A 24,613-nucleotide genomic window follows, 5' to 3' on the forward strand; every position below is an offset into this window, starting at 1 on the left:
AACAATGCTAGAATTCTGTGCCAAAAGCCAAAGGACAACAGGAATTGCATTGTTAGGTAGTAATAGCTGTTAACTGTTGGTGGCTAATAGAAAAATATAACATATTTTTGGTAAAGTTTCCCCTATTCATAGTTTTTAACCCAAGATACTGTATAAGTGGCAGTTTACAAGTTTGGTCATACTACTAATTTTTTTCCACACAGCTCAGTTGAAGATAGATATTTCTCCAGCTCCAGAGAACCCACATTACTGTTTAACTCCAGACCTGTTACAAGTAAAACTTTACCCTGATAGCAGAGTTCGACCAACCAGAGAGATCCTTGAGTTTCCTGCAAAGGATGTTTATGTGCCAAATACAACATACAGGTAAGAGCAAAAAGTAGATTTTAACTTTAGTGTGGATAGGCATGATAATTGCCAAAGCCACAGAAAAGCGTGTTTGAAGGTAATCCAACCATTCCACCATCAGCCTATTGCTCAGATATTAGAGATTCTAAGAGGATTTTTAGACTGCTTATTTAGTGAACCCATAAGAGGTAAAGGTATCCTTTGCTTTATGCTTCCAGATTTTATTACATGTGTGATTAGTCACCAATTCTCAATTTAGTGCATATTTCCAGGATTGTGAAGGATCCAACTGGCAAAATGGTGAGGTCCAACAGAATTGGGAGGGGTAATTTTTCCTCACTATTTCAGCCTCCTTGCATTTCTAAAATTGGCTCTAGAAGCCTGGGAAAATATTCAGAGCTGTTATTATGACCAGCAAGGAAAGAAGTGGAAGACTATTCCATTGCAATTACCAATGTAATGTTGACCTTTTATATCCTATGAACTAATAAGGTAAGACTGGTTAAACTATGGTTCACTGGTTTACCTCCATATAATTTCTATTTTTATTTATGAAAATGTTACTCTATATCAATCTTTGCTGTGTTAGTTTTCCTTCCAGATTTTTTACAACCATGTTAAAAACCCCCACTGTTTAAAATTAAGATCACTGTTTTATCTTTTAACGGTTCTTTGAAATACTGAACATACTTTTTAATATGCCACAATTTCTTTTCTATGGTTGTAACCATAATTATGGCTACAGTCATATTCACATTTACATTAACACCCTTTGATCATATCTAATCAAACATCTGCGTTAATGTGCATACAGCTGTAGTGAAAGAGTTAGTAAAGAGATTGGATGGGTGGTTAAACCATTCAGCAATTCTTTAAGCACCTTTCACCTTTTGTTTTCTGTAGGGACTATGCTATTTAATGTCTGTTTTTTGCATAAAGTTGACTCTTAATATTTGCTGGGTTAGGAGTGCAACTTCTCCCCAAAAACTGCAAATATGTATATGTGGGCTAAGGCACCTTGGCAAAGGGCATTTTTAATGGTGTCAGAAGCGAATTGAGAATATACTGCAAGTCGCTCTTGATGTGAGAGAATTGGTCATCTACAAAGACATTGACCAGGGGACACTCAGATATGTTGCCATCCTGTGGGAGGTCCCCGCATAGGAAGCTGGGGTTGACAGATGGGAGCTCACCCAGTCTTGCGGATTCGAACCGCCAACCTTTAGGTCTTCAGGTCAGCAGTTCAGCCAGCACAAGGGTTTAACTCACTGCACCACTGCGGCCCCTGGACCTTATAGGCCCTTGCAGAGGGGTTTGTTAGAAGACTGGGTCACTTTCTAGGGAGCTGTTGATATGGCCAGAGAAGGGAAAAATGACTGCAATTTCCCCCAAATTCCCATTTAATTATTAATGGCAAACTTATGAATAACCACATATTTAAAAGTTAAGTCCACGATGTGGAGGGCTAGCTGTATTTATTTCAATTATATCACTAAGGAAGATTATAGTGAAAACATACACTCGGAAGTGAATTGGTGCTCTAAGAAAAACATGGAGCTCAGTTCCCATGGGCTTTTCTCCCAACATTAACTTTTCCCAGATGCTTGCTTTTGAGCTTTTAATGTTGTTATTATTTGTGCCACTATCTTGTGGACCTTTTTTGTCGGTCCTTCTATACTGGCTGCCTATGCTAGCTATAGATAGGAAAGCTTGCCTTGCCACTTTGTTGTGAATGAGGTGGCCTCCATTGCCATAAGTCATGTACCACGCCACAAATATTTAACTCATCTGAATGGCATTTACCTCCAGAATTGGTTTTATAAATGGAATTGACCAATTCTGGTATACAGTGGCAAGATAGACAAATTCTGGAAAAAACGATTTAAAACATATTTGGTAGTCAGATACTTAAGAGTATTGTGAATAGACTTGTCTAAAAATGTGCTCTTCTGGTATAAGGCAAATACCTTGTCTCTCAAGGAGAATGTTAATATTCCTCAATGCCAAATCAAGAAGAGATTCTTTTTAACTATGTATATTTTTTAGGGATTAGGGGAGAGGGATAATTATGGTCAGCCAACCATTGGGGAGTCTGCCATAAATCAGCGCTGCTAAAATCCTTAGCAAGGGCACAATGGTACCAGATAATATATGTACAGTATAGTCAAAAATCTTTACAGAAGGTCTTGTTCTAGAACTTGAACACCAGAAATTGGCTTCTCCTTGCAGCAGCGGGGAAGCACTGGAGAGGAAACATCATTATAGAAGCTATTGATGTGTGTCATTAGTTTGTATTACTAAAGAGCCAAATGTCCTTATCTTGCCATTAGAATTTGGTCATCAGTTTGCTAATGTCATTTGCAATGACAGGTTTGTTTACTTATTAATTGCCATTGATCTCAATGACAGATTAACATTATAATATAGGAATGACTTAAATCTCTCTTTAATGAGAATAAGTGAACTTTACAAGGTGACACAGCAGGTTTTTTTTAAAAAGGCAAAAACAAGTACACATTGCATAGTACATAGTTCCTATTTTAATTTGCCACAGGATGTTATAAATTGAATTAATGTTAAATTATAAGGTGCTTGTAGGATTGAGCTATCCTAGTTATAAAAAAAACAATGAAGAGTCCCATGGTACCCTAAAGATTAACAAAAAGATAATAAATTTGCCATAATATTCTTTAAGATGGTACAAGATTCTATTCTCTTTTCTTCAATACATTAGCATGCCTACCCCACTGGAATTTGTTATGGTGGCTCATAGCTGCTGGTGAGCCTAAGTACAACCTTCATTCATAGGCCAAAATCTTGTATATGTGCTGTGTTGGTGTAACTATGGTTGTGTAGGTTGTGTTTTGGGAGAAAAAGCACACTAGTAGCAAGGGATAGCATGACATAATTCAGACGGTGGCGGAATGATGAACTATTACTGTGTCCTGTAGCTCATATCTTCTTGCTACCCCTGGTGTGTGTGAGAAGATTTTTTCTTGTTCTACTTCTTTTAAGTCATGGCATTTCTCTTTTCATCTCTGTATCAAGACATATTTCAGTTCAGGGAAAGGGAGAGAACCATATAAAGGAATACAGGACAACAACGTAAAGAAATATATAAAAGTACAATGAAATTTCCAGTCTAGTTTTTAGAGCACCAAAAAGAGCCTATGTTCAGCTCCAGTTGAAGTAGTTTATGGTTTTCAGATCAATTCTGAATGAAGATATTTAGTCAAAATTTTCAAAATCTGTAGGATGGATCATCAGTTTGGTTGACTTGAGAAGGTATGGCCTTCCTTTTTGAGGCTTCCAGTACAATCCCCTCTTCCTCTTTTCTAGTCTGCCTTTTGAGTTTGGCCAGATATATTTTCCATTCAGGTTAGTTTCTTCACATCCACTGTACCACCAACCACCTAAAGATAATATTACAAACACTATTCAGCACAGCTAAGATCAAATACAATCACATGAACAAAGGTGATAGTGAATAGACTCATTTGAGTGCCTTTCCTGTATAGACACCATTTCCCACGTTTTTTCTTGTGCTGCTTTCTGATCTCCTCAGATGTATCATGGGTACCTTATTGAGTGAGGTGATGAGTTGCTTGGGAGTTTTAAATACTGCAAATTGCATGGAGCTTGTCCTCCAGACTAAAAGGTTTTAGTCTGGAGGACAAGCTCCAAGCAATTTGCAGTATTTAAATACAGTAATGTTACATTTTTATGGTGTCAGACACAAACATATTGCAAGTTGCTTCTGGTGTGAGAGAATTGGCTGTTTCAAAGGATATTGCCTAGGGGATGCCTGGATGTGTTACCATCCTGCTGGGAGGCTTCTCTCATGTCCCCAATGTTACATTGGATTTAGTGCTATGATCATTCTACGTAAGCCATTTATAACATTACTGTTTACTTTAATAAGTTATTTCTTCTTCATCATCATCTGATTACTAAAGGGATGACAGAGAAAATGACTACCTGATTCGCTTTCTGGACAGCTGATGTTTCTCTCTGTGTTATTGCCATGGTCTTCTGTCAAGAACTTCAGCTCTTTTTGTTCAGGCAGAGCATAGGGGATATTCCCAGCAATTCTGAATAGAAGAACAGCGTAATCTGTCTCTGGTCCTCCCATCGTTAATGTGTACTCAATATATCGTTTGTTAGCTCTCCAGTCTTCTAGCTCCATACGTAGGATGTAGTCTGCATGGCCTACAATGGAATACATCTTATGTAGGCCAAGCCAAAATTCTCCTGGAAATCAAATAATGCAAGTAGAGCTATTAGGACAGATTGAAAGCAAGATAAAGCATCTGATTTACTAATCACATTTGCTAATTATATTAATTCAGGAGATGACCTGAGTCTTGGGAACTGTTGAACTTTTCAGATAATTTCTCCTGCAAATCTGACTCTCAGTCTCTTGGTTTATATCTTTTATATTGTGCACTAATGAACAATTTAAAAGTCAGCTAAATATAAATAGAATGGAACTGTGGTGCTTATCAGAGTCTGCAAGGGAGAGTTCAAGGCATACTTAATAGAAGTGTGTGAATGAATCTTTGTGATAAGTGAAGCAAGTGACATATATAAAAAGTTAATTGCAATGGAAATGGACTGTCATCTATGAGAAAAGAAATACACCCTTAATGGTAGTGTCATTTACTGAAGCACGTATTAATTAAGTAGACTACGTGCAGTGCAACATTAAGCATGTTTATGTAGATATATGCCATAATCACTTCAGCAAACCTTGTTCCCATGTAAATGTGCACTGGGTTGTACCTAAAGAACAGGACTGCAACACCTGTGGACCTCCAGGTGTTTTGGACTTTATCTACCAGTATTTATGACTGTTGGACAAGCAGGTTTGGGTTTCTGGGAGTTGAAGTCCCAAACACCTGGAGGGTGCCTTCATGTCTAAGTACTATTCAGAGGTAAGTACCATGCACTCATGGTGGGGTTAGAAATGCACTAGGCTTCCTGTATCCACCGTTTCTGCATCCACAGATTCACCCATCAATTGCTTAAAAGTTTTCAAAAACAAATCCAAAAAAGCAAACTTGATTTTGCTACCTTATATAATGTACTCTTGTTTTACTATGTCATTTATATAATAGGACTTAAGCGCTCATTGATTTTGGTATGGATGTGGGATCATAGAACCAAACCCCATCAGATACCAGGAGCTCACTATATTAACATAATGATAAAAATACAGCAGACCCCAGTGGCCACTAAATTGTCAAAGGCCTGGATGAACGGAAAGGTCTTTGAAGGAAAGATAGCAGAGACAGGGCCAATCTAGTCTTTTGCGAGGGGAAATGCTATTACTAGGGAGTAACAACCAAGATGGCTCTCTCAAATATCCTCACCCATGGTACACTCTCCTAAACCTTTGGCCACTAAGCCCGAAAAACTTTCTGTAATCATGCTTGGCTAAACACTGTTACTAAGCCCTTATGATCAGAAACCCCATTGTATAAGTGTTTCTTCTCATGAGAGCTCTGTAACCATGGTCAAATTAACTTGGTTACAGTGACCGTTTCAGATGTTTGTATGCAAAATTCTTGCGTTCTGACAAAAACATGGAGACATGTATGGATGGGATTCCACTTCACAGGCCAGTGAATGCCTGAATACAGCCAAACAAATCCTGCTGTCTTGATCTGTTTTAAATATATTCTTTTGCTTCTTCTAATTAATGTTGAGGTTGAAAGACTAACCAGACAATTTACTAACAAGCTGTATAATGCTTAAGTCAAAATAATAATCAGATTTGAAATTAGTAATTTAATAACCTCCTCAGAAGATTACTAATCAATTCTATCATTAGTTTTTTAAACACTAAGCTGGAAAACTATTCAGCACACATGAATAAAAAGCTGAGTAAATTGCCTAAAATTAATGTAATATTATTTCTGTAGAATATATAGTCGGCATATAGAGAATGCATCCCATGGTTGAGGGAATCAGCATCACATCACTTTACATTTTATTTATTCTAATTGAAACACGTGTAACACATATGGTTTGTTAATTTGTTTTTATGCCCATGTTGTTCAAAGTGGAAAAAAATGCATTAATGTCTATTTCAGTTTTAAAAGAACTTGCTCACTGCTCCAGTTTAGACTGGTATTGTGGAGGTTAAAAAGTTAAAACAAAACCCTTAAGAAGAATTTGGAATGCCAAGCTATATTTAGCTTGTATTTATTTGTTTTTATTGTTTTGCTTTTGTTTTGGATTTTTTTTTCTACAAGCTTCATTTAGCTAGTATTACCACATAACTACTTTCAGCCTCTGGGAAAACCAAATATCAAGAGAGATAAGATATTTACCATCAAGGTTGCCAAATCCATTTATATAGTCATCCCAAGTTTGATTGAAATCTTGTGATCCATTTGATCTGTTTTGAATGACTGTCCATGAACTTTCTGTGGATAAATAAAATATAAATAGAGCCTTAGACTATTTTACCAACTGGCTGGTACTGTTGGTCTTTTTTTTTTCAGTGCCTTCACATTTTAATGTGAAGGACTGATATTTTGCCACTTAAAATTGTCACTTATTTTTATTTTTAAAAAGACATATCTTTGATTGCCATCCAGGGTCCCATGATACAGGCAATTATTCATACCAACTCTACTTACTGTGAGATGCAGAAGGACAATTGGGCTTCCCTATCCCCCCCCCCCCACACACACACACACACACTCTCTGTGTGAAGTGTTGATTGAATTGAAATCTGTGTGTGACCTTTCATGCCAACTCTTCATCCAAACTCCTCATCACTGAAAGAGGCACATCTGTAACAAAAGTCTAAATCCAATATTGTGCGTTTTTGAGGATATCTGGATGGAAATGTGAATTGTCATTTCCAGTTTCACTGAGGAAAGCAATTCCATTAGCAAACAAACCCCATTTGCTATTTTGTGTTGTCTGTATATATGTATAAAGCTTGATATATATGTAGAAAGCTTGGAAAAGAAGTGTGTAGAGAAAACAGATGACATATTGCATAGTTGAGAAAATAGAAAAATAACAAACATTATGATCTTCACTATAAGACAGAGAAATGCTCACCAGTCAGTTCTACTGGGAAATTGGTTATTGCCAGTTTGATAAAGCAAACAACTCTTAGAGTAGCTTTCCAAGATGGAAGGAGCGTTGAGAAATTATTTTGTTGGAATCATTTGTTGTGTGAAACTACCTCTGATGTTCAGAAATGGGGCAGATGCACCATTTCATGAAAAAGATATTAGATGAATATTAAAAAATATTCATTTTGTGTAATGCTCATGAAATAACATCAAAAGTTAGAACATTTGCTCGTAATTTGATCTGACATAAACCTTTGGTTGTGAATCCACGAAAGGGAATATAATAGTTGAAGTAAATGCCTTTTGATGTTATCAATGGCAAAAAATGTTGTTGTGCCATAGACTTAGAGACAAAATAGTAAAATATGCTGCACATTAATATTTAACTAATAGGACTCTTTGTTTTTGCAGTTAAGAATTATTCTTCCAGACCTCTGCCATTGCTATAAATCTTTTCCAAAACCATAAATGTCATAAACATTAGTATGTTATGGTTGTTAGGAAAATTTATGCTAGCAATGCATATACTCCATAGCAACAGAATGTTTTAACATCATTTTAGGATGGGCAGTACTTTCCAAAAGATTAGGATGAGATTTAATGGAACAAGGCAATAGTTTGTGGCACAGGTGGACATACCTGTTTTCATCTCACAGTAGACGTTAAATGCTTTGGATCCTCTGGGATTAATAGAATAAATGCCATTAGATCTTTCTCCTCTGTTGTAAATCCCAGAGCAATCAGTAGCATTGCCTGAAAGAAATCACAGTTTCAAAGTTGCAACCATATGATTCAAGGAAGAAATTTGAAGGGAAAATACCAGCATATTCTTCTAGAAATACATCACTTTTCAGATATATCTAATATCTGTCAAACAGTTATTAAAACAGACTGTGCTCTTTTTCATGTGAGTTTAAACATTGCCTTCTAGGTGTCTGATAAAACTGATTTAGTTTTCTGGGTTTGCGATAGTTAACAATCACACTTAACTGTAAGTGTTGTGGTAAGGACTTGAGAAGTGAGATTCTGGAGAGAATGCCATCAGTAAATCCTTTGATAGGAATTTTATGGCACTTGTTCTAACAGCAGGTGCTGATAACAAGTACTTACAGGTCTGAAGGCTGAGCATGCTCAAATGTTCAAAATGTAGAGTGATGGTACAATTCAATGATGCAACAAATAGAATAAGTAGGTGGAGAACAGAATGCTAATTTTTGGGCCCTTTAATATGACAGAATTATAGCACTGTGATTACAGTTTGATGGCCATAGAAATATCTTGGGATTTTGCAATTAAGGGATGGTTATGTAGTATGGGCGATTTCAATTATTCCGATATCTGCTGGAAAACAAACTCAGCCAAGAGTACAAAGTCCAACAAATTCCTCACTTGCCTTGCAGACAATTTTATGGTCCAGAAGGTAGAAGAGGCAACAAGAGGATCAGCAACTCTTGATCTAATCTTAACAAATGTGGAAGACCTGATCAACACAGTTGAAGTGGTTGGATCCTTAGGGGCAAGTGACCATGTGCTCCTGGAGTTTGCAATACAAAGGAATGCTGAAACTAAGACCAGTCAAACACGCATTCTCGACTTTAAGAGAGCTGACTTCCAAAAAATGAAGGAATTACTGAGCGGCATTCCATGGACACCAATATTAAAAAACAAGGGAGTTAAGGATGGATGGGAGTTTTTCAAAAGTGAAATACTCAAGGCGCAAATGCAAACAGTGCCAACAAAGAAGAAAAATAAGACAAGTGCAAAGAAGCCAGAATGGATGTCCAAAGAACTTCTAACTGAGCTAAAGCTCAAAAGTGACATGCACAAGAAGTGGAAAAGGGGAGAAATCACCAAAGAAGAATTCAAACGTATAGCCAACACCTGTAGGGAAAAGGTTCGCAAGGCTAAAGCACAAAATGAGCTCAGGCTTGCCAGGGACATAAAAAACAACAAAAAAGGCTTTTTTGCTTACGTTGGTAGAAAAAGGAAGAAAAAGGAGGCGATAGGGCCTCTGCAAGGAGAAGATGGGGTGATGGCGACAGGGGACAGGGAAAAGGCAGAACTGCTCAATGCCTTCTTTGCCTCGGTCTTCTCACAAAAAGAAAGCCATCTTCTACCTCAGCAACATGGAATGGACGAAGGATTGGGGGAAATCCAACCCCAAATAGGGAAACAAGTTGTCCAGGAACACCTGGCCTCTCTAAACGAATTCAAGTCCCCAGGGCCGGATCAGCTACATCCAAGAGTATTGAAGGAATTAGCGGACGTTATTTCAGAACCACTGGCAATTATCTTCGAGAGTTCTTGGAGAACGGGAGAAGTCCCAACAGATTGGAGGAGGGCGAATGTGGTCCCTATCTTCAAGAAGGGAAAAAAGAACGACCCAAACAATTACCGTCCGGTCAGCCTCACATCGATACCAGGCAAGATTCTGGAAAAGATCATCAAGGAAGTGGTCTGCGAACACTTAGAAACAAATGCGGTCATTGCTAATAGTCAACACGGATTTACCAAAAACAAGTCATGCCAGACTAATCTGATCTCTTTTTTCGATAGAGTTACGAGTTGGGTCGATACAGGGAATGCTGTGGATGTAGCGTACCTGGATTTCAGTAAGGCCTTCGACAAAGTCCCCCACGACCTTCTGGCAAATAAACTAGTAAAATGTGGGCTAGACAAAACTACGGTTAGGTGGATCTGCAATTGGCTAAGCGAACGAACCCAAAGGGTGCTCACTAATGCGTCATCTTCATCATGGAAAGAAGTGACAAGTGGAGTGCCGCAGGGCTCCGTCCTGGGCCCGGTTCTGTTCAACATCTTTATTAACGACTTAGACGAAGGGTTAGAAGGCACGATCATCAAGTTTGCAGATGACACAAAACTGGGAGGGATAGCTAACACTCCAGAAGACAGGAGCAGAATTCAAAACGATCTTGACAGACTAGAGAGATGGGCCGAAACTAACAAAATGAAGTTCAACAGGGACAAATGCAAGATACTTCATTTCGGCAGAAAAAATGGAAATCAAAGATACAGAATGGGGGACGCCTGGCTTGACAGCAGTGTGTGCGAAAAAGACCTTGGAGTCCTCGTGGACAACAAGTTAAACATGAGCCAACAATGTGATGCAGCAGCTAAAAAAGCCAACGGGATTCTGGCCTGCATCAATAGGGGTATAGCGTCTAGATCCAGGGAAGTCCTGCTCCCCCTCTATTCTGCCTTGGTCAGACCACACCTGGAATACTGTGTCCAATTCTGGGCACCACAGTTGAAGGGAGATGTTGACAAGCTGGAAAGCGTCCAGAGGAGGGCGACTAAAATGATTAAGGGTCTGGAGAACAAGCCCTATGAGGAGCGGCTTAAAGAGCTGGGCATGTTTAGCCTGCAGAAGAGAAGGCTGAGAGGAGACATGATAGCTATGTACAAATACGTGAAGGGAAGTCATAGGGAGGAGGGAGCAAGCTTGTTTTCTGCTGCCCTGCAGACTAGGACACGGAACAATGGCTTCAAACTACAGGAAAGGAGATTCCACCTGAACATCAGGAAGAACTTCCTCACTGTGAGGGCTGTTCGACAGTGGAACTCTCTCCCCGGGGCCGTGGTGGAGGCTCCTTCCTTGGAGGCTTTTAAGCAGAGGCTGGATGGCCATCTGTCGGGGGTGCTTTGAATGCGATTTCCTGCTTCTTGGCAGGGGGTTGGACTGGATGGCCCATGAGGTCTCTTCCAACTCTACTATTCTATGATTCTATGATTCTATGATTCTATGAATTCTCATCCAGAAAATTGGTGCCTCCCTAAACTATAGTCTCCAAGGTTCCATAGGTTCCATAGGTGGAATTGTAGTGCTGTTTAATGTGAAAGGGCCCCTAGAGAAAATTATTGGTTGGAAACCTGTACAGCAGGCTTGCATAACATGTGGCCCTCCAGGTGTTTTGGACTTCAGCTCTCAGAATTCCCAAACATCTGGAGGGCTACAGATTGTGCAGACCTGTTGGGAGAAAGAACACATTGCAGCATTTTGTTTGAGATGCATTTATAGTTAATTGCTTATTCAGCATTGGCAGAACTACAGAAAATTCACTAAGATGGCTTTTGATTATGTAAATATGCAGCAAATTATATGCTATTTCATGATTTATAGATGATGATTTACAGATGATGGTCTACACCAGTGGTTCTCAACCTGTGGGTCCTCAGATGTTTTGGCCCACAACTTCCAGAAATCCTAGCCAGTTTGCCAGCTGTTAGGATTTCTGGGAGTTGAAGACCAAAACATCTGGGGAGAACCACTGGTATACACAAAGATTTTTTTCCTTCATGGGTGAGGTACCTTCATAATATTGAATTTCAGATGTTGCATTAAGTTTAATATTTCTTGTTTCATCTTCCTTTGCAGAGAGTAGTAGCTGTGCGCCATCTTGAAAAGTAGGGTTAATACTCTGAAATGAAAGGGACAAATTCTTTGGATCAGAAAATGTTCATTGATGGGAGAAAACACTTGCTTTTGTCAAAATAATAACTAACAATAATTGAAATCTCTTAGGACATAAATGTGCATATATTTCTCTATAGTCAGGGTTATAAGTGTTGACCTTTCTCTGTGGTAAGAATATTTCCAGAAAAGACTCTGGCTAGGATAAATCTGAACAGGATAAGATGTGTTGGATAACAGGAATAAATTTCTCCTCCCAAGAGGTGTCCATTAGAAGGTGGAAGAAGAATATGTCCTTCCTTCTTCTCCAGCGTGACCATGGAAGGAAGGAGGTGATAGCACACTGATATAAGACTTGACCCTCACTAGTTATGACTGCTCTAGAACTCACCTCCCTACAATTAGATTTGGAAGCTAGGCATTGAAAGGAAGTCAGTTCATAATAAAATATGTAATATATTGTATATTTCAATCTCCAATCTATTTGTTTTAGTTGTGGGAGTAAGCAAGGAATTGGGGAAAACATTTTCCCTTCATAGTTTCAATGTATCCAGAAAACTTTACTTCACTAAGTTTTAACATCTGTAATCCAAGATAGAAATACACATTTTGAGACCAAATGAATTCTCCCCATCATACCACCTGTTTTATCCATTTATCCTGTTTGATAAATTCTGTCACATGAGCATGATTTACCATATTATAAAAGTCCTCATTTTCCATTACAGAATTATATTAGTAGGCTGATTTTGTTAATTGCAGTAGAACTCAATAAGACTTACTCAAGCTATTAGCTGAGTGAGCAAAATATGTCTCCTAACTGAACCTCTTGAAGTAGGGAACAAAACACTCTTTAACTAGAAAACCAAATCCTGCAGTTGTAAACATTCCACTTAGTGAAGCCACACTGAACAAAGGAAAACCTGCAAGCTTAACTCTCTCCCCAAATTTATCAAAATTGGCTCTTGTGGATTGCATGTGGCACAAAACTGACTGTGTTCTGTTTACAAATTATATGTTTAATTGTGTAGCTTAAAATTCCTAAGAAATACACCTAAAACTGTAATTTGAGTGGAGGCTTTGTGGTCTATAAAATCTTTCAAGTAATATTCAAACTGAATTATAATACAAGGAATGCTTTTTAAAAAATATAAAATATCAGAAAAACTAATGGAAGATACTGTTCACAGATTTCTTAGATATTACTTTAGAGCCAGAAGGGTAAATGTGCATCCTATGAGTGGTGTGCAACTTATGTTTTTTTCCCCCATCCCTTGAACTTCACCACCAAGTGCTTCTTAAAATGACACTTTCATTAAGTGTGATTATCTATTCACTTCTTTTTGTTTATCACTGTACCTTTCCTTGTTTTTCCCAACACTTGAAAAAAGTTCATTTACTAAATCTTAGAAACTGGAAATAATTGGGGCATTTCTCATTTCAATGTTTTGGTTTGACCCAAGGGAGTTTGCAAGGAAGGATGCAATGAAGCAGCCCCTCACCTACCATGGCTTCCCACCTCCTTCTTTAGAAACAGTGCAGTTATGAAATCTAGAGAAAAGTGTCATCTGCTTTTCCTCTCTGTACTTTGCGCTTTAAAAACACACTGGAAAGGATTACTACAATGACCATTGTAGAGAATGACATGCTTACCTTCTCTTTCAAGTCCTGTATTTGTTCTTGCTGTTTGGCAAGCTGAGCATGTTGGTTTTGAACTATTTTGAGGAGATTTTGGAGGTGGTTGTCCTGCTGCTCCACCACATTCTGAAGGGAGAACAAAATAATGATTTGGATCCTAAAGAGCATTGAATGTATTGGGCAGCCCATTAACTCTTTGAGCAGCACATGACAGCATGACACATAATACCACAGTCAATGTAGAGTTTGCATTACAGTATAAGAAACATGGTGAACATGAAAGAACTTGGCTGTAGCCTGTGAAAAGGGTTTAGGTATACCTCAGTGAATGAAGTAGATGTTCTGCTTAAGAGAAAATTTGACATAAGGGACAGAAAAAACAGTTTCTTAACAGTGCAAAAAGAAGAATTCAACATGTTTCAAAACTAACTGTATGCACATTTGGCATGAAATAATCAAGTCAGCTAAGACTTTCTGTATATATTTCAGATTTAAATGTTAATGTCAAACTATGTAGTATAATTTTACATAGAATGTGTGCTACATTAGAATAGTAAAGAAAAGAAACTTTAAATATTAAATAACCCAAAAATAAAGTAAGGCATTAATACTAAACTAATCTGGGAATCTTCTGCTGCAACACATCCAGTAAAGTGGTTTAAAACATTTTGAATTTCATAGAGGCCATTGAAGACTTCTTCCAAAATACAGTACATTTAAGGTGACTTTTTCTTACACCAACTTCCACTTTTATTTTGATTTCCACATTGGTGGGCAAAGCAACAGGTCAGGTTTTTAAACATGCTGACTTCCTTATGTTCTTTTCCTGCTTCTCTCTGTTTTCTTGCTCATACATGTTTGTTAAGAGATTCTAGAGTCAGGTGCTGTTACATTGCCTATTGGATGCAGGGGCATGTTACAGTAGGATTGGCTAGACTAAATCATTTTGTTTATTGTTCACTAAGAACATAGTGTACTGAACATGACAGCGGAACTAAAAGAATCATAGAGTTGGAAGAAACTGCAAAGGCCTTCCAATTCAAGGGAAAATCAATAAAGTCTTCTACAAATGGAAGAAACATATCAATTAGTTTTCCATTAAGGAAAACTAATTGATATGGGGCCGGGCTGTGGCGCAGCTGTTGAGCAGCTGCCTTAAATCACTCTTACCATGAGGTCATGAGTTCGAGGCCAGCCCGTGGCGGGGTGAGCACCCGTCAATTAAAAATAAAAAATAGCCCCTGCTCGTTGCTGACCTAGCAACCCGAAAGATAGTTGCATCTATCAAGTAGGAGATAAGGTACCACTTATAAAGTGGGGAGGCAAGATTAACTAATTTACGACCTGGAATGAGGAAGTGTCGTCAGTGTGGATGATGAAGCAGCTGCTCCCCCCTGTGGCCAGAATCGAACATCCCCTCAGAAGAAGGTTAACTTGCCTCTGCGTGTGTCTCTCAGTCTCTGTTTGATGTGTTTATGGGCATTGAATGTTTGCCCTATGTGTGTTATAATGTGATCCGCCCTGAGTCCCCTTCGGGGTGAGAAGGGCGGAATATAAATACTGTAAATAAATAAATAAATAAAATAACAGTTCTGGAATGTGAGAGTCTTTGGTTAGCAACTGTCCTCAAAATCTATTTGGTTACCATGCTACATAAAAATAGCAAACATTTAATTAAATATAGCTGACAGTTAATATACAGTTAGGTCAAAACTCAATAGCAAAATAAGGTAAAGTAACGTTTGTATAATTTGATATAATTTGATGCAGAAAATCCATAATGAATGTGGTTTAGCATTCAAGATCTCAAGATGTTTTTGACATCAACTCTTAAGATGTCCCAGACAGCAGGACCTGTAATATCAGATTATTGGAGTTATAGTCTAAACATCAATGAGGGGTGTCTCTTTATCATTTTGTTTTTACAGTGACAACTAGTCATTATTTTCATGATTTTAAAAAAGTTCTCAAAAATGTCAAGACTGATACTCAGAAACCCACATCAGTTTACTCTGGCTCTTCAAAACTGATTTCATATCTACTTACTTTGAGTGATGAAATTTCTTCAGGTTCCTGAATTTCAAGCAGTGTCTGAAACAACTCTGTTAATTTTTCTTCAAGCCTCTCTACTTTGTCTTGAAGTTGAATCTTTTCCTGTGAAAGAATTTGCATTTTGGAGTTAAGCTCCAGAGATGCATTCCTTATCTCTTCATTGTTAGTTTGTAGTCTGGCTGTTGTTTTTCTTAGTTGTTCCTCTTCCTCCTTAATTTCGTTGGTTTGTTGTGAGATCTCAGAGAACGACCGATCAAAAATATTAAGCTTCTGGAAGATGCCATCCATTTGGCCCTTGGTCTTGATAGCAAAATCTTTAAGACCACGCCCGAGGTGGAGTAGCCCATTGGCTAGTAATTGCACATCCTGTAACATGGCAAACCTGGACTTTGGCTCAGGAATTACTGGTTCAAAGGAAGTACCATGGTCTTCATCTATTCTAGTTGAAATTACTAAAGAAATTATAAGGAGAAATATCAGGACTGATTTCATTTTTTCCCGTAGTAATAGTCTTCAAAATATTCCTCCAGTCATTAGCCTTTCTCTGTGATAGTTTTAGCAGAACTTAGTTTGTCTTTCAACATAGTCTTCTGGTCAGTTCTTAAAAGTGAAGTTAGCATAGTTGATCATTAAACCTAAATGGATATAACCTGTGTCCTCTGGGCTTTTTCTTCTATCAAAATAGATGAACCCATGACCAGGAATAAATAGTTGTTGAATAGGCCATACTTATTGATAGAAATACATTTTTAAAACTCTGATTCTAAACTGGACATGCCAGTCACTACAGTGATTTATGTTATTATTATAAACTTAAGTTGAAAATAACTTTTGCTGTGTTCATTGTTTTTGTTCCTTGTTGCTGTTTATTTTGCAGAGAGGTTATTTGGTCTTGCAGGGTGGGTCCTTCTAACCCAGTGGTTCCCAACCTGTGGTACGTGGACCAACGGTGGTCCCCAAGAACTAAAATATGGTCCATGGTCTCACCGTTATTAACCCTCTTATAGTGCCGAGGCAACGGGGATGTCAGGAGCGGAGAGGCTGACTATCCACAAAAGGCGTGACAACAAGACTCCTGACTGCTGCTTCTCCTCTTCCTCCCTCCCCCTGAGTGGAGCCGGTTCTCGTGGCGCCTGGAAGCAGGGGCACCTTGGTGTTTTCGTTTTTAGGCCTGTTCCTGGGGTTATTTGGGGTGCTGATTCAGAAAATTGCATTGGATAGATCACTTCAGGTCTAGATAAAATGTGATTTTCTGTGGGTAAGCAGATGGCGACTACTGTGTGGCATATGTTCTGTATCGGAAACTAGAGCTGATGTGGTCTATCCAGTGCAATTTTCTGAATCAGCACCCCAATTAACCAAACCGGATCTAAAGTTGACTAAAAACAGATTTGTAACCCTTTTGGTACTAGTGTTGGAGAATGTTCCCTGGTCAAAGTGGTCCCTGGTCAAAAAAAGATTGGGAACCACTGTTCTAACCTGTTACATGGGGAATCCCACTGGATCATTAATTTTCTTTGTGTGAACCTGAACAAGGAATAGTAATATGCTCATTAGACAAATGTGTTATCTTTGAATTTTTGATATTAGACCTTTTCAGCAGGACAAATTGGCTATATACATTTTATTTTAAAGTTGCAGAAGTACCCAAATTCACATGGTTTGAACCCTCTTAATCTGCCAGGCTTGTACTTGTGCTTTTCTCCTGTCTTCTGTTTCTTCTCTCTCCCTCCCCCCCTTTCTTTCTCACTGGTCTTATTTTCTCTCTAACACTCCTCTAATCAGGAGAATGCAATAATGTCACTCAGCACTTTTATTCAAAGAGTTTAGGATCCTGCATAACAAAATATACAATTTACCTAGAGGCCCTGGGGAGAAATGACTATCCTAGGCTTTATCGCAAGAGGAGGTTGATCATCTGCCACATGCTGCTTATAAATAACATTGCAGGTTACAAACAAATTATAATAAAATAAATCAATCAGTTATAAAATACTTCTAAAAAACATCATCCTAGAGTTCCCTTAGTGTGAAAGCCAACTTCTGCACATATGGCTTTCAGTCTTGTGGTCATGGCAGAGATAAACACGGACAGATACACATTCTCTTTTATTGTTATTTTGGACTGTTTTTAAAAAGATCTCATTTTGAAAGGGAAAAAATGCATGTTAGCAAAATAGTGGGGTGATGAACATAATGTTTTTCTAAATTTGGTCACTTTTTCTCAGCCTTCATTTCTCTTACAATAGTTTTGATCTGCTATATAGGATTGAGATGCTGTTGTGGAATCGGAGACATCTCATTGGAAGACCATATGAGTATTCTGATGCTTAATTAGTTAAATTATAGCAAGATTTTTTCTTTCTGCCTATAGACATTTCCCTTTTGTACAAGATTCTAGGTCCAGGAATCTTTGCTGAATGACTGTAGGACTTGGTTGAACCATGGTTAACTGTTGTTTCAATGTTTGCACAAAATGGGAAGCTTTAGCTAGTGGAGTAGAGCCTAAATATATCAGATCCTGTCTGATCTTGGAAACTAAGTAAGGTCAATTAGTACTTGGATGGAAGACCACCAACATATATCAGGTGCTGTAGGCTATATTTCAGAGGAATGAAATGTAAACCACCTCTTGAGTATGCCTTGCCTAAGAAAGCCATTTGGAATTCATATTGTTGAGATAAACTGGACTTGAAGGCACATAAACACACTCTGCTAGTGGAAGACTCCTTCATTTGTATGATGACTCATGGAAGGGTCATTTTAACTGGTTGTAATAGTAATAGGAGCACAGTGGTTCTCAACCTGGGGTCCCCAGATGTTTTTGACCTACAACTCCCAGAAATCCCAGCCAGTTTTCCAGCCAAAAACATCTGGGGAGCCCAGGCTGAGAACCACTGTAGTAACAGGTTATGATCATGGTGGTGGTGCTGATAGTGGTAGCTAAAAGATGAGTGTAGGGGAAAGGGCAGGCAACACCATACAAAGACAAAGAAGGTAACCTTTAAAAACTAAAGAAGGATTTTTCTCACAATAAATTTGTTTTTGGGTTCAGTTACTTCATTCAGTTACACTGACCTGGATATGTTCAAGGCCATTTTTTCTCCCACGCAAACAGTACTGTCAACACTAGGTCAAGATTCTGTTTGCTCAGCTTCCATCTATCCCTGGTGAACAAGTAAATGAATATTGGGCTTGGGAAGAGGATAGAGTTGCTATTTTGTCAGGTGGGCACATGAATAAAAAATGGTCCCCATTCCATCCATATTTCTCCACCCTTGGATAAGCGAAATGGCACTTTTAGTAAGTTAACAGCAGAGCTTAAAAATTACTTTTTAAACTACAATTCCAAGAATGAGCATGGTCAGCTGTACTTCTCAAAGGTAACGTTTTCAAGCTCTTAAAGGAAAACATCACATCATTAAAAACAGCAATTGTTTTGCTACTGCCAGATTTATTCAGGAATGGACAATATATAGCCTTTGTATCACAAATGATACTTGCCTGAATTTCTTGAATCCTTCAGCCTCATTTGACTTTTCTACAAGGAAGCAATGGAGATCTCTAGTGAAAGCAGTAGGTAGAAATAATGGAGAAGAGAAGACATAGTGAAAAAGAAGAAGAATTGCCTTTCCTACTTTTAGCTGTGGTTCTCGTCATCATCAGTGTGTACTGTAGAAGGCATATATTCTACTACTCTTCAGTTATGTAGAAGGTTAGGATTGGATTTGTGGGTTTAACTTTTACAGATTTGGTTAATTTGTTCCTTGCAGGAATCTCTAAATCAAAACTCTGTGGTCAGCTTCCACCAAAGATTGGCGATACAGTCATGCTTTTCTACACAGTCATATAACCCAGAATATCAAGGCAGGAAATCCCACAATATCTGCTTTGAACTGGGTTATCTGAGTTCACACTGCCAGATATTTCAGTTCAAAGCAGATAATGTGGGGTTTTATTCAGCTGTGTGGAAAAAAAGGAAGTTTTTTTATTCATGGGTCTTCACCTTCTGAGGGGGTCCTAGAGTAGGCTGTAGATTAGGACCTCCTCAGAAGTTCTAGCAGCCAGAATTCACTGAAATGACCCTGCCTTCAAATCACCAGAAGAAATAATGTTACCAAAGGAGATATTTGAGAACACGTTTTGTCCATTTAAAGACAAACATGGTCCACTAACCTCGTGAACCTGTAGAAGATCTCTGTTCTTAATGCAGAGATCATGCTTTGAAAATACATTTAAATTTCTCTCTTAAGTCACTAATAATACTTAATGAAAGTTTTATGAGCAAAGTACATTTTAAAATAAATTTTCACATCCATTTTTATTTGAAAAAGCACATCGAGGAGCCAAATGTATTCATGCCAGAATGAAATAATTTAGGAGAGCCACAAAAGAATAAGAGGAAATCCTTCAGCAGCTGCCTGCAGAAATAATAAAGAGAACATTGATTAAACAAGGTGACCAATGGGGATGAAATTCAGGCGCCTAATTCACCATGAAGGTCTTAATTTTGAAACAGGAAGAATTGCCTGTCCAGGAACTTTCGTTTATGCAGTGCATGAAGGCAAGAGATAATGTGGCCAATCGTCCTCCCAATACAAGGATCAGAAATTGTATTGGATATGGATGAAGTGACCTTCTTGCAATAGAATAAATCTTTCTGCAAATAGGGATGGATTGGATTCAGCCCACTGGGAATGGGGGGTCATAGTTGAACAGGAAATGGGGCTGTACTTCTTAGGTATTTGCTGGAGTAAATGTTTTGGATAATGTGACAATATTTTTGCTCAGTTTGTAAAAAGCTAAATATGAAAACTTTCACTCGTCATATCGAAACAGACACAGGTTTAATGAGAATGTGAACATGCAGGGTTTCCTCTTCCATCACTGTTTGGTTTTTTATTCTGTCTCTATTATATGCCATCCTTCAGTAAAACATGAGGAAGCCAGCTGAAAAGGTGAGTTAAGGGTGCTCATTTTTATAATACCATAATTGGCAAATACAAAAACAAATTATGCATTTCATCCAACTTCTTTGACATTCACATACCATGTAGCCAACATCTGCCTGATATTTGCACATTGCTCCTATTCCATTTCCTTCAATTTATCAATCTGAACTGCCAGCCTGGACTGCCACTGATAGTTTCCTCTTGACCTTTACCAAACAACATCCTGCACCTCTCTCCCTGATAACTGGGGGAAAAAATTGAACCAAAGAGAAAAGATCAATTAAATTGTTCTTAGCCTTTGTTCTGATATTGATATTCAGAGGTAATTCAAGGATTCTAGATATGTAGAAAAAGAAAATGTCTACAAGAAAACCCCTCTCATGAAAGTCTATCCAAACCTATCTCATCAACAGGTCTGTCTTTGCCTTACAGTGTCATGAACACCTACTGAGAATGGAAACATGTTAAAGACATCTGTTGGAAGATGTTCTGTCAGACCATTCTTTGCCGTAGCTATCACATTCAAAAATTTGTCAGGTCCAGGCAAAAGCTGGCCCCTTGCCCAACCCTGATATATAAGACATACATGTACCTTGTTATTTATTTACTAGTGTATGCATTGTGTTAGCTATCTCTACCACAAGAAAATAACAATCTGATGAGTGATTATGTACTATAAATAGGCATTTTCCTGCATTGAGTAACAGAAGTCTACTGATAAGATACATAAGCAGAACACGAAAATCAGGAGACTAAGCTGCTGTAAGTCTTTCAGGCTGTATGGTTTTGTTCCAGAGGAGTATGAGAAGAAAGGAATAATGTATAATTTGATGAGAACAGCACTGAAAGAACTAGTTACTTGAAAGCATGTCTGGCTTATTCAGTTTGGTTTACTCCCTATGAATTACATTTAGGATTTCAGCAAAAACTTTTCTTGGTCAAAATTAATACATTTGTGATTACAATGCTGTCTAAGAGGTTTCCAAACAACTCAGTGCACATGTGCCTTCCATCACATAATGGGTCCGACTTTTTTTTTCTTATTCTACAGAAATCTTCTCTACGTCTACCCTCAAAGCCTTAATTTTGCCAACCGTCAAGGATCTGCTCGGAATATCACTGTGAAAGTCCAGTTTATGTTTGGAGAGGATCCAAGCAATGCAATGCCGGTATGGTGCTTGTACTTGTGTTTTATTCCTTTTTCAGTCTTAAGGCTTTAGTTAGTCTTTATGTCTATTTTTCTGTGTTCAGCAATCCTGTTTGGTCTGTGTTCCTTTTGCTTCTCTCTGCATTCCCAGACCAAAAATAGAGTGAAAATGGAGTACGGAGCAGAATTCTGGAATCTTTAAATTACAGGCTGCACATGGCCCCCCACCCCCAGAGAAAGAATTGACAAAAATGGATATGAAAGAGATCAAATGCTGAGGCTACCCTCTTTCCCCGAAAATAAGACATCCCCTGAAAATAAGACCTAGTAGAGATTTTGCTGAATTGCTAAATATAAGGCCTCCCCCGAAAGTAAGACCTAGCAAAGTTTTTGTTTGGAAGCATGCCCTCCAAACAGAACAACAGAGCATGCAGGATCGGTAAATGTACGTACCATAAAGTGTTGTACATGGAAATATTGGTAGTAACAAGAAATTCTTGATAGGATTCACAGTTTGTCTGGTTATGCTGGTTTGTGATTATAACTACTGTACAGTTTATAATAAATGTTCATTTTTTTGTTCAACAATAAATATGAATTTTTCTTCACGGAAAAATAAGACATCCCCTGAAAATAAGGCCTAGCACATCTTTGGGAGCAAAACATAATATAAGACTGACTTATTTTCTGGGAAGCATGGTAGACTCCTCGATCCTCACAGTTTTGCACTGTTGTTTTAAATTGGAGGAGGGTGCCGTTTTTTTTGCACACAGCCCCCCCCCCCCAATACTGCTTGTATATCCCCCCCCCCCCGCACACGCACGCACACCGTCCTCTGTCTTTGTGTCTTACAGTAGCAGTTCATCTTTTGAATAGTTAACAGGCTTCTCTGTAATGAAACATAAAAAATAACTACTTTCAAAAGCTACAAGCAGACTTCCATTTTCACTTCAATTTTTTGGAAAATCATATAGATCTGGGAGGATGTTGGGTCAGAAAAAAATCCACTAAATCCACTGAACAGGCTTACTTCTGGTTTAGATAGAAATATGGCATTTTGTTCTATCTAGTTTTAAATCTTTACTCCTTCAAATCTCTTTTATTCCCTTTCACTTAGCCATACTTTGTGGGGATGATAGGAGTTGATGTTCAAAATATATGGAGGGTGAAAGTAAAATGCATTCTGTTCTATTACAATGTCCATTCTTTTGTAGTTCTTGAAGTTTCTTTCTCAGAGCACTTTATTCATGGCTAATATCACCTGATCTGTTTGAGATATGGGAATCCTATTTCTACCAAGACCTTCTCAACTATCTCTCCAGCCAAATGTTTTTCTATCTATTTTGGTTGTTTTTTTTTTTTAAATCACTATTTACACTGTTGCATCTAATAGAGTATACCAGAGAAAAAGAAGTTCTCACTGAAAAACATTTGGTAAGGGTTTATTAGCTTGATGTCCAAAGGACATGGAGAGAACATTCAAAGGCCTAATTTTGTTCACTTTGGCAGGTAATCTTTGGGAAATCCAGCTGTGCTGAATTTTCAAAAGACGCATACACAGCGGTTGTTTATCATAACAGGTAAGATTCAGAATGTGTTTAATTAGTAACTAACTAGCTGGACTTCATGTGGCATTAAGCACATAATATTGGAAAATCAGGTATAAGATGATTGTGGATAGCTCACTTAGCAGTAACGACTAAAGTGTCAGAATCACAGGTTGGTGCCATTGGTGTTGCAAATGTGGTGGATACTTTAAAGCATTTGAACACTTTATTTGGCATGTATGGCCCACTTATCAATAGATTAAGTACAATTTCTCTAGTTTCATTCATCTAAATGTAACAACATTCCAAAAAGTATCCTCAAGTGTTCATAGAATCATAGAGTTGGAAGAGACCTCATGGGCCATCCAGTCCAACCCCCCTGCCAAGAAGCAGGAAAATCACATTAATTGGCTTTCTAGTTACTGCAGTGCAATTCTGTGGTATGCTTCCAGTTTAAGTATTGTCAAAATATTGTCCTGTAACTATATATATTCCATGAGAAGCTGAATTGCCTTCTGAACCACCTGCAACCTACATCCTACCACTGCTGGAAAATTCACTAGCACAGTGGGGGGAAATTATGAAGAAGCCATATATTTTTCCTTAAATATAACATGTATGAGGAATGTGGACCTTGTTTTAAAACAGGACCACAGTCCCAGATGGCTTTAAGGAAGATAATTCTGCTTTTTGAAAAAGCATGTGCTCCCAACCTTTTGAGACTTTTAAGGAAAATGTAGTGGGTTTTTTTTTTTTGCTACTGCTGAAATTTAACAGCATGAAAGTGCAGAATCAACAGGTTTGGTTCAGAAGGATGCTTCTAGACCACCCATGGCTATATTAAAATCGTTCACACAAAGAAAACATCACATCGATAAGCATAATACGTTTCATGTGAAGAATCTGAAATTTCAGTTTTGCAAAGCATGACATGTTGGACTCAACATTGGCAAAGGCTCACTGATATTTTATTTTAATCAGATTTGAAATAATGGCTTGATTGGTATTTTCCTTAAATGTCTTGCACGTTGTATGTTCTATTTGATACTGGAATTCTCTCATTTAGGAATAAACTAGTCAATAACGCCAGATTTGGATAACTTAAAAAAACCAGTCCTGTAAGTTTCTATAAAACCATGTGTATTAATGTAATCCTGATCTAAAGACTTTCTTATGGTCTTTTGAATTTGTATCAATTGTCTTGGGAGGTCTATTTTTCACCTGAAATATGCCCAGACATAAGTCGTGACCTTCAAGCTCTTTGTTATGAGAATAAGCCCATAAAGGGAAAAAGTGGTTTAGGACTGATGCCAAAGTGCCATAATCCTATTAAAGTTTAGAGTGTCCAAATCCCATTTTAAGTTTCATTTGGCCTTTTCAGGGATTTGTTGTACTCTTGA

The 24,613-nt window shown here is 38.0% G+C and overlaps 2 protein-coding genes across 16 annotated transcripts in view; one reads left to right on the forward strand and one right to left on the reverse strand.

Moving 5' to 3' along the window:
- The window catches only part of dock7 (dedicator of cytokinesis 7), a 144,537-nt gene that overhangs the window by 57,887 nt on the left and 62,037 nt on the right, over window positions 1–24,613 (forward strand). For all 15 annotated transcript variants that reach the window (XR_010005395.1, XR_010005396.1, XR_010005394.1 and 12 more), the window contains exons 14-16: window positions 204–366; window positions 21,571–21,688; window positions 23,176–23,246. Coding sequence is in view for 11 of the 15 variants with exons in the window: in XM_062978244.1 (XP_062834314.1) it covers window positions 204–366; window positions 21,571–21,688; window positions 23,176–23,246 (352 nt within the window). In the remaining 4 variants the exon portion in view is untranslated. The remainder of the gene's footprint in view (window positions 1–203; window positions 367–21,570; window positions 21,689–23,175; window positions 23,247–24,613) is intronic.
- angptl3 (angiopoietin like 3) lies at window positions 2,779–16,191 on the reverse strand. The gene is made up of 7 exons (XM_008109332.3): window positions 15,562–16,191; window positions 13,531–13,641; window positions 11,776–11,884; window positions 8,085–8,198; window positions 6,684–6,779; window positions 4,327–4,599; window positions 2,779–3,761 (listed from the first exon to the last, which is right to left on the reverse strand). The coding sequence occupies exons 1-7, from the start codon at window positions 16,057–16,059 to the stop codon at window positions 3,577–3,579; spliced, it is 1,386 nt and encodes a 461-aa protein (XP_008107539.1). The 5' UTR covers window positions 16,060–16,191; the 3' UTR covers window positions 2,779–3,576.

Source organism: Anolis carolinensis, chromosome 4 (assembly GCF_035594765.1).
Source record: "Anolis carolinensis isolate JA03-04 chromosome 4, rAnoCar3.1.pri, whole genome shotgun sequence".
Lineage (NCBI taxonomy): Eukaryota > Metazoa > Chordata > Lepidosauria > Squamata > Dactyloidae > Anolis > Anolis carolinensis.